Source organism: Elephas maximus, chromosome 6, assembly GCF_024166365.1.
Source record: "Elephas maximus indicus isolate mEleMax1 chromosome 6, mEleMax1 primary haplotype, whole genome shotgun sequence".
In the NCBI taxonomy this organism is placed as follows: Eukaryota; Metazoa; Chordata; class Mammalia; order Proboscidea; family Elephantidae; genus Elephas; species Elephas maximus.
Genome location: NC_064824.1, coordinates 33,344,426 through 33,355,320, shown reverse-complemented (window position 1 = coordinate 33,355,320; position 10,895 = coordinate 33,344,426). Strand labels below are relative to the sequence as shown.

At 39.3% G+C, this 10,895-nt stretch overlaps 1 protein-coding gene across 1 annotated transcript in view; it reads right to left on the bottom strand.

Moving 5' to 3' along the window:
- Positions 1-233: 233 nt before the first annotated feature.
- HNMT (histamine N-methyltransferase) overlaps positions 234-10,895 on the bottom strand; it is a 54,678-nt gene continuing 44,016 nt past the window's right edge. The window contains exons 6-7 of the mRNA XM_049889252.1: positions 9,861-9,954; positions 234-928 (exon numbers count right to left, since the gene is read on the bottom strand). Of these exons, the coding sequence (XP_049745209.1) occupies positions 573-928; positions 9,861-9,954 (450 nt within the window). The 3' untranslated portion in view covers positions 234-572. The remainder of the gene's footprint in view (positions 929-9,860; positions 9,955-10,895) is intronic.

Here is a 10,895-nt window from a genome sequence, read left to right as displayed (position 1 = left end):
TATATCAAATAAACAAAGCAAGATGAAGTCATAGGTAAACTTAGAAGAGAAAACAAAATGGTAGGCAATGGCCATGCATGAGAAGGGTTAATTCTGTGATATGCTAAAAGTGCTTACTTTTAATGATCAGTAAAAATAAGATGGAAATCAAACAGAATGACATACAAAGACAAATACTTCTTCACAAAAGATGAAAATTAATAAACATACACTTCCTTCCTTAGTATTCAAAGTATCAGTAGGCATACACTTTATTAGTATTCAAGGAGGTTCCAGTACAATCAGCAAATGAAAGGGTTTAACCATCAATAAACCAGTGACAGTTGTCTCATTCTTCCAACTTCCATGGCGATTTAGACTGCATGTGCTGTCTTTACTTGAAGGAGTGATAAGACCAGCAGTGTCAAATGCAATTCCATACAGGAGTCCAAGAAATTTCTAGATTTTCACATATATGAGACAATGCTCTACTTACAATGTTACAGGATATATTTGCAATTTTAATATGGAAATAAATGGCTGATCAGCATTCTTCAAAATTCAATTTTTGAATAAACTCTTCTGATTGATACTTATGCCTCAACCACTATGAAACTCAGATTATTGTTAAAAAAAACCTTTCCCTCTTTCTTTACACTGAATTCAGGCTCTTGTAGATCTTTCAAAATTTCTGCTTTGAGAGCAGGGGGTGCCGTTGTGTTAAAGTTGCAGGTTTCTGTCAAAAAATCTAAAAGCAAGTCTCCATTTTCATTGCCATCGATAAAACAGTCAGATATATCCATGGTGGACGGAAGGTCGTAACACTTGTACTTAATCCCCAAGTTGTCCAGCATCTGAGTGAGGTCGGATGACGTGACATACAGGCAGAGGTCATCACTGGGTAAGCGGAAGCCATACTTTTTCCACAGCTTAGCCCAACCGCTGGCTCCTGTGCAATAGAACAAAGTTCATAGTTTCACATATTCTTTCCTTCATTTACCAGACAGACAAAACACTGGATGCTTGGAATACAGCAATGAACAAAACAATACCCCTGTGGAGCTCAACTCAAGGACTTGGGGGAGAGAGAAAAACAAAGAACCAAGTGAATATATCATATATCAGATGGTAATAAGTGCTAATGAAAAACAAATCAGGGTTAAGTGGGATAGGAGTGCCCGGGGTTGTGGATGGGTTGCTGTTTTATATAGGATGGCATTTGAGCTGAGGCCCGAAAGCAAACCATGCAGATAACAAAGAGAAGAGCATGTCAGGCAGGGAGAAGAGCAACTGTAGAGGACTTGAGGCAGGAACATGTGCGCCATGTTTAAGAACTAGCCAGGAAGCCAGTGAGGCTGGAATTGAGTGAGCAACAGGGAGAGTGAAAGGAGATAAGGTGGGTGGGTGATAGGGGAGTGAATGGGGTGCCAGACCATGTGGGGCGAGATAGGAAGCCAATGTAGTGCTGTGCAATAGAACTTGCTGGACTGATGGAAACGTTCTATATCTGTGTTGTCCAATATAATAGCCACTAGTCATTTGGCCATGGAGCAAATGAAATGTGGCTAGTGTGACTGAGGAACTACATTATTTTATTTCATTTTAATTAATTTAAATTTAAATAGCCACATGTGTCTTTTTATTGGACAACACAGCATTAGAGTGACATAACCTGACGTATTTTATTAGGGTCTCTTTGGCCGCACAGATGAGAATAGACTATACAGGATAAGGGCAGAAACAGGAAGAACAGTGAGCAGGCTACTTGAATAATCTGGGTGATATATGACAGTAATTTGGATCAGTGAGCTTGGTACTGAGAAGTGTTTGGACTTTTTACATATTATGGTCCTATATCCAATGGAATTTGCCAATAACTTGGATGTAGGGCATGAGAGAAAGAAAACAGTTAGCAATGACGCCAAGGATTTTTCTTCAGTGCCTGGAAAGAAAGAATGGCCATTAGCAAAGATGAGAAGAATGGGGGCTGAACAGTTTTGAAGGGATCATCAGGCATCTGGTCTTTGAAATGTACATTTGTGATTCCCATTGGACATTCAAATGGTAATGCAATATAAACAGTTGTCTATATTAGTCTGGAGTTCAAAGGAGAGGAGCTAAGTGGAAACTGAAATGGAAAGAAAGAGCACAGCAAATACAATGACCATTGACTCAAGACAATAAGTGTGGAGGAGGTAAACCCTCATGCCTATACACCGCTTACAAAATGCTGCCTTGGACTGCCAATAACTAGGTTGATTCCTAAAAGAGTCTGTCCCCAACTTTACCTGACACTGAAGATGTTTTAGCAATGACTGTTGTATTTACTTGAAAACTCAGTATAGTTGCTAAGAAACCCAGCATCTGAGGGAGACAGAAAAATGGCTGAACTCTGCTTCTGATACTAGGTGAATGTCTTGCCATTTAGTCTCTCAGAATCTGTTTTCTCATCTGTAGAATGGGAATAAGGAGCCCTGGTGGCGCAATGGTTAAGCACACGGCTGCTAACTGAAAGGTTGGAGGTTGAACCTATCCAGAGGCTCCCTTAAAGATCACAGCCTAGAAAACCCTACAGGGTAGTTCTACTCTGTCATGAAAAGTTGCTATGAGACGAAATCGACTAGACAGCATCTAATAACAATAATAACAACATGGGAATAACCATACTTACCTCAAATGCAACTGCAGACATTAAGTAAGATAATTCAAGTGCATCATTGCACAATGCTAAGCACGTGGCAGATGCATAATAAGTGTTTACAAAATAAATTAACATATGGAATTCATTTGCTAATATATTTCCATTGGTTGTAATCTGGAGACTGTAAAAGCAAACCTGCTGTTCAGAAATCTATAATAATAACAAATCAAAACAAATGAACATCTACTTATGGACCTTCTAAAGCATGGGTGTAACCCTGGGCTGTTACATACAGTCAGTACAGTGTAACCATTAAGAATATGGTCTCTAAAGCCAGACTGCCTCCTGAGTATAAAGCCTGGCTTTCCCTATTACTAGATTTATGAACATGGGCCCCAGTTTTATCACGTGTAAACAGAATTGAGGGTAGAATCTACTCATTGCCTTGCTGCAAGGATTAACAGGCACATAACAAACACTGTTTAAGTGTAAGGAAATTAAGCTGGACTTGGGCAAAGTGATACAAGAGTGAGCCTATATTTTCTACGTGCTTCCAGGATTAATAGTGAAGACTTCAAGGCTTGAGCTTTTTTGGTTCCCAAACCTCTTTTGTGATCTAATGAAAGTGTTTGACTCGCCCAGAAAAGTACACATGTAATACATACCCACACAGTTTTGTGCACAGTTAAAGGAGCCTCAAAGAACCCTGACCCCTATCTATGGATAAAGTCCCCTGATTTAACTTAACACAAGAACCTGCCCAGGCAGCAGCTGGCAAATAATAAATAGCCTGAACAATGAATGTTCTAAGATTTCAGAAGGGGGATGATAACTGCAGGCTATGCTCCAGGAGAAGGTGGAACTGGACTGAAAAAGGAAAAAATAAAACCTCAGTTCAATGAAAAAAACGAAGCTCCTGAGCATATATTAAAAAAAAATCTTTTATTCCAGACAAGCGATTGTCTTCCCAGATAAGTTCTATAAACAAGACTCTACAAGAAAATAAACATTTCAGTGGTTGAGGAGAGGCTGTTTTATTATTTTTTTAACCTGGCAGAGAACAAAGAACCAAACACTAATTGCAAAAGATTTGCTGGTGTTAGTGTTCTGTGACTAGGTGTCATTTCTTAGCTAAGCAATTCTATCCCCTCTGACTGATGCATTATCATAATGGCTCTCAGTGGGCACAACATATGGTGTGACTTTTGTTTTCAACCTGCTATACACAAGATTCTTGTTTTCCCACCGAATTAAAAATAACACACCATTATTTGCCTCCTTTCTTAGTCAGGTAAGGGGAGGGAAGGACAGAAAACGTCAGTAATTTCCTTCTGACTAATCTCCCTTAACTGAGGGATTGCAATTTAATAAACAACTCTTCCGGCTAATGCCTGGCTGCTACATTTGTAGAAAAATACGCTGCCAACATCGTTTTAGTGTGGGATACTTCTCATTAAAAACAAAACAAAAAACTCCATCTCTATTGTTCTCTCTTTTTTTATTCTCAAATCAAATCTCTCTTACATTCAAAGTCAGGAATTTCTCTGCTAATTATCATTAAATGAGTATTTACTGGGCTGGACTAGTTCTGTAATGGATACTTAGGCACACAGAGAAAAGGCTCTTTGCTTTCAAGGGATGTGTATTCTAACAGGCTGACCAGGAAGAGTTGTCATTTAATTCTGATTTTAATTTCCCTTTCTTTTTCTAACAAATTTTACTTGCTCATCCTGCATCGTTTTTTGACTGGCTATTTCTATGTGCAGTGGTGTGTGTCTGTGCATGTGTTTGTGTCTGAGATAGGGACACAGAGAGAGAGAGAGGCAGAATACGTGTGCCTTCATTATCAAGCTCTTTCTTCCTCTTTATTAAACCCATTTGCAAATCTCTAAAACTTTCTGTATTCTCTGATTTCATGTTTATCATGTAGCCATGGTCTCTTTTTGGATGGATTTTAAGAACTAGTTGTAGTTCTGATTTTATAAATAAACAATTCGTTTCAAATAAAACACATTTACTGAGTGTCTTTACAAAGATTTGCCAAGAGAGATAAAAGGCAGAGTTCCCTCCATCAAGCAACTCTGCTTAAACTCCCTGGATACCTTTGATAAGAAACTGAGCACATTGCTGCAAGTGTTCATTTATAAGTCTGAATCCTCAAGGAGCCTTTCAAAGGCAGGGGAAAAGTTAATATTCACTTTTGCAACTTTCAGAGCCTAGCAGTAATGGGCGAATGAACCAAATCTATGTAAGGGCTACTCTATGCAGCCAGCATGGGTCTGGGAGTACAGGCTATGTTTTAAATATGGCTGAATATCGATGATACTGTGGCCAAATTAGGTACTGGCATAATTACATCTAGAAGCTGACTCCATATGTCATTATCTTATAATCTAATAAATTTCAGAAATGAGTGCACATATGATGTTCAAATAACTGAGCAATTCACTCCATTCCAAGAGATAACTTGTCGCTTTGGTAATAGGTCAGTATCTGACTGAGACGGGCAGGCAAGAGCTACACGGCATATTTAAGATGGTCCTTTGGGGCAAGATGTTGAACCAGACATACTGCTGGACTCTACCTAGGTGAGATGTTGGCTAGTTGACTGCTCTTAGAAATTCAATTTCATGAATAAAACAGTTGCCATCAAGTTGAATCTGATTCACGGCGAACCCCTGTAGTCAGGGTAGAACTGGACTCCATAAGGTTTTCAATGGCTGATCTTTCTGGAAGTAGATCTTCAGACCTTCCTTCTGAGGAGCCTATAGATGGACTCACCCTTTCGGTTAGCAGCCAAGCACTTAACCATTTGCGCCACCCAGGAACTCTAATTTCATGAATAGTTCTAGGCTATTCTGAATACGCCTGCAATGAGCACTCAGCTAGAGAAGAAAATATTATCCTGAACAAAGGAAATACACAAAGAAGCTTCTTCACTTTTAGGTAATTATAAAGCGAATTCCTTGTAGAAGGTGACTGCAAGAAACAATAAAAACAGAGCATAGTATGAGCCATTTTGGTGTAGATGTTCCAAGTTTGGGGGCAATATTCAATTTAAGAAATATTTCAGTTTGGCATTTGGGCTGAAGAGGCAAGCTAGGGCAATGCTTCTTAAATAGAGGTGAGAATGGAAGTGGATGGAACACCTCAGAATGACCTGGGGAGCTTTCTCAAGCTCATTTGCTATGCACAGATTAGTCTGACAAACAGGGATTTGAAGCTACCCCATCAAATGACAAAAACAATTAATAAAAATGTGGATCATTCCTATACATGTTGATTGACCTTGATATGAAAAAAAAAACTCTGAAGATTTCTTGTGATTAAATATGTTTCTAGAGTTGAAACCTAAGTTTGACCTATTTTTTCTAAAAGTTGCTCATATATTTGTATTGGCTTCATTAATGCAACAAAGCAATTATTGCTATTTTTTAAAAAGGACACTGCAGCCACTTGCATACACTGAGGGGCCAACAGGATTAATCTCAGGAAACGTGTTATTGTTTGAGAAGACAGGTTTATTGAGGTGAAACTAGAGCAAAAGACAATTAAACTGTTCTATATAAAGGGAAACCCTGGTGGCAAAGTGGTTAAGAGCTCAGCTGCTAACCAAAAGGTCAGCAGTTTGAATCTGCCAGCGGCTTCTTGGAAACCCTATGGGGCAGTTCTACTCTGTCATATAGGGTTTCTAGGAGTTGGAATCGACTGGACGGCAACAGGTTTTTTAATATAACAAAGTGATTCTTGGTGGCACAGTGGTTAAAGTGCTCGGCTGCTAACCAAAAGGCCTGTGGTTTGAACCCACCAGGAACTCTGTAGGAGAAAGATGTGGCAGTCTGCTTCCATAAAGATTTACAGCCTTGGAAGTACTATGGGGCAGCTCAACTGTATGCTATAGGCTTGCTATAAGTTGGAATCGACTCAATGGCAGCAGTTTGGTTTTTGGTTATACAACAAAGTGAAGGTTGGAGGGTTGAGTCCACCCAGGGGTGCCTTGGAAGGAAAGCCTGCCGATCTACTTTTAAAAAAATCAACCATTGAAAACCCTATGTAGTACAGTTCTACTCTGACACACATGGTATGCCTTGAGTTGGTGGCGATCCAATGGCAACTGATTTTATTAACTGGCTGTAACAAAGTGGATAAGTTGGCATCTTTGAAAAAGCACTGACTTAAGAGGTTATGGTGGAGGTTTGAGAAGAAGTTGTGATTATAGATCCACGGGAAGTGGGCTCAGACCAAACAAGAGAAATGTCAGAAAGACAGTGGCTATGGGATATTGCCACTAAGTTCTGTTCTCTGCTGTTCTTCCTCTTCACAGGCCTCAACGTTTTCCCAAAGCAACAAATGGTACTTTGGGGAATAAAGGAGGTAGGGCTATGCCCATTCTTGCAGCAAGAGAAACAATGGCTACAGCACATGCCAGGTTTGGAGAGAGGGAATGAAAAGTTGAACTGGGGGCAGAAATTTGGAGCAAACAGTAGTTGGCAAGAATAGAAGCATGTAAACCTGACCTGCAGGAATCCTCAGAAGTGATGTGGAGGACGTGGACTACCTAAGTTATTTGGGATGAGGACCCTAAGTTATTTACTTTGGATTTTTTGAAGTTAAACATGAGCTCATAGACTGGGGTACCTGGGGGCATTCAGGTTACACCAACTTGCGACAGTAACCAACACTTTTTCTGTGTTATTGATGCAGATAATCAAGAATAGATTGTCTAATTTCAAGTGGCCAAGAGGCACATGAGGAAATGCTTGTGATCACCAGCCATCAAAGAAATGCAAATCAAAACCACAAAGAGATACCATCTCACCCCAGCATTACTGTTATCAATCAAAAAAAAAAAAAAACAGGAAAAAACAAGTGTTGGAGAGGCTGTGGGGAGATCAGAACTCTTATGCACTGCTGGTGGGAATGCAAAATGATACAACCATTTTGGAAAACAATATGGAGCTTCCTTAGAAAACTGGAAATAGAAATACCATATGATTCAGCAATCCCACTCCTAGGAATATATCCTAGAGAAATAAGAGTTGTCACATGAATAGACATATGACACCCATGTTCACTGCAGCATTGTTCATAATAGCAAAAAGATGGAAACAACCTAGATGCCCATCAACAGATGAATGGCTAATCAAACTGTGGTACATACACACAATGGAGTATTACGCAAAAGTAAAGAACAACAATGAATCTGTGAAGCATCTCATAACATGGGAGAATCCGGAGGGCACTATGTTGAGTGAAATGAGTCAATCACAAAAGGACAAACATTGTATGAGACCACTACTGTAAAAACTCATGAAAAGGTTTACATACAAAAAGAAACAATCTTTGATGGTTATAAGGGAGGGGAGGCGTGGGGACAGAAAAACACTAAATAGATAATAGGTAAGTGGTAACTTTGGTGAAGGGTAAGACAGTACACAATCCTGGGGAAGCCAGCACAACTTGCACAAGCTAAGGTCATAGAAGTTCCACAGACAGATCCAAACTCCCTGAGGGACTGAAATGCTGGGTTGAGGGCTGTGGGGACTATGGTCTCAGAGAACATGTAGCTCAATTGGCATAACACAGTTCATAAAGAAAATATTCTACATTCTACTTTGGTGAGTAGCGTCTGGGGTCTTAAAAGCCTGGGAGTGGCCATCTAGGATACTCCACTGGTCTCACCCCTTCAGGAGCAAGCAGGAATGAAGAAAACTAAAGACACAAGGTTAAATTAGTCCAAAGGACAAATGGACCACATCTACCATGGTCTCCGCCAGGCTGAGTCCAGTACAACTAGATGGTGCCCAGCTACTACCACTGACTGCTTTGACAGGGATCACAATAGAGGGTCCCAGAGCTGGAGAAAAATGTAGAACAAAATTCTAACTCCAAAAGAAAGACCAGATTTGTTGGCCTGACAGAGTCTGGAGAAACCCTGAGAGTACGGCCACGAGACACTCTTACAGCTCAGAAATGAGGTCACTTGTGAGGTTCACCCTTCAGCCAAAGAGTGGACAGGCCTATAAAACAAAACAAAACTAAAGGGGCACACTAGCCCTGGGTCAAGGACTAGAAGTCAGGAAGGGACAGAAAAGCTGGTAATAGGGAGCCCAAGGTTGAGAAGGGAAACTGTTGACATGTCATGGGCTTGTTAACCAATGTGATAAAACAATATGTGTACCAACTGTTTAAAGAGAAACTAGTTTTTCTGTAAACCTTCATCTAAAGTACAATAAAAACAGAAGAAAGAAAAAAGTATCCTCCAAAAAAATAAATAAAAGTTAAAAATAGACTGCCTATAGTGTTGATAACTAAGTTTATTTTTTGTATTCCTAAATGCAGTGTAAGGTGCTTTACCCTAACAGTTTTTCTTTAGAGAAAGCTTAGTAAGAAGGATCCAGTTCACAAAGTCAGACCTCTCGCATATGAATAAGATTTTTAACTAAATAGAGATAAAAATAATATATCAAAATGTTCCCTTGGAGAGGAGGTTGTATATCAGAGGTCTATACTGCCAAACTGTCACATGAGTCCAACCTGAGAACCACAAGCAACAACCATGCTGGCCACCGTTAAACCTCTTTCTCGAATTTATAAACAAATGAATTTTGGGATATTAGGTTTTTGAGTATAAGGTCTAATACAAGCATAGGAAGAAAAACATGGTTGTATATCAGGAACCAAGTTTTTCTTCCTATAGGGTCGCTATGAGTCAGAATTGACTCGACAGCAGTGGGTTTGGTTTGGTTTTTTTTATATCAGGAACTAATCAGACAATCAGTAAAGATTGCTGAATGAAAGAAGGAATGAATGAAAGAACTCAGTAATTCCAATGTTTCATTTTCTAACACTATTTACTCACGTTCTCTGTGTGATGTTACCTATGCCACTGGAAGCAATATAACATGGTTAAATGCCTTCTTTAGAAAATAAAACAAAATAAATGAAAATGTTACATTTGTTATATTTGTTCTAAGCTATACATAAAGGATTAATATCTAGAAGACAAAGACATATATTCCCAAGAGAAAGACGTAAATAGACTTGTAATTTCACCAGACCCCTAAATTGAGACTTGGTGTGAATGAATTTCCTAAAACTGTGAAAATCAATTGATATGACCAGAGGTCAAGGATTTCATATTGAAGACAAGATATACCACCTGTCTTCAAACACATGAATCCATGTACACGTGCACTATTGCTTTTTCAAAATTCAGACTTGAATGAGAATAACTTACCTGACACAACAACAATTAGGATCATAGCATTGGTAGCTAAGAGACTATGGAAGAATTTGAGGGTAGCCGGGATGTCTTTTACATAATACAGCACCTAGAAATGATAGAAAAGAGAAATAAGAAACTTCCGTATGTTTATGTCTTTGATGCTTAGATGAAGTACTCACTAGAAAGTTTGATTTTCAAGTCAAGAGGACTTTTACTCAACAAAGCTTGTAAGAAATTTAAAAATTAATGATCTTAGATAGAAAATGATGTAAGAAAATATTTGGGGAAAGAGAAAACTGTGGTATTTGCTTAGCTAGAGCCAAACAGCTTTAGATTTACTCTTTCTGGCTTCACTAACACAGACATTTACAGCCGGGGACACTTTGTCTCCACTCCACATGAGGGCATTGATTCTATGCCTACTCTATATTTTGAGAATTGTAGTTCTTCCGGGAGAAAATGGCGCCGGCATCATACAAACAGACTCCATTTCATGGAATGTTGCTTTAAAATTAAACCCTTTGGACCAACATCACCGTACGTTCACAGATACTTTTTTTTAAATCCTAGGAAATGTGGCAGGCTCTGTTGTTGACAGATTCTCCAGGAAACTGGACTGGATGAGCATGAGCACTTGGTCACTGAGTACTAGAGGTCAGCCCATCCATTGTTAATAACTCTGAACCAATCCCTAGTGAAGTATGGAAAAAGGCCAACACAGACAGAGCTTGGAATGATGCCTTGGAAGTGGGAAATTTTCCTAAGGGTTTGAATCTTTGGAATCCATCCTCACAGACACTTACTTCTTAGATATCATCTTCATCTCTCTTGGACAAGAATTCAGTATTACGTGTAGCATGTCTAAAACAGAGTAGTCATTGCATAAAGGGAAAATAAGTTATGCCCCCCTCACTTGAATGAATAAAATAAAATTACCTGCCTGTGGCCCATTCTGCTTCAGTACCATATTTACTACCATCTCCCTCCATGCTGTCCACTGTGGGGACCATAGATAATTACCCCAATGCAGCTCATCAGTAAGATAGC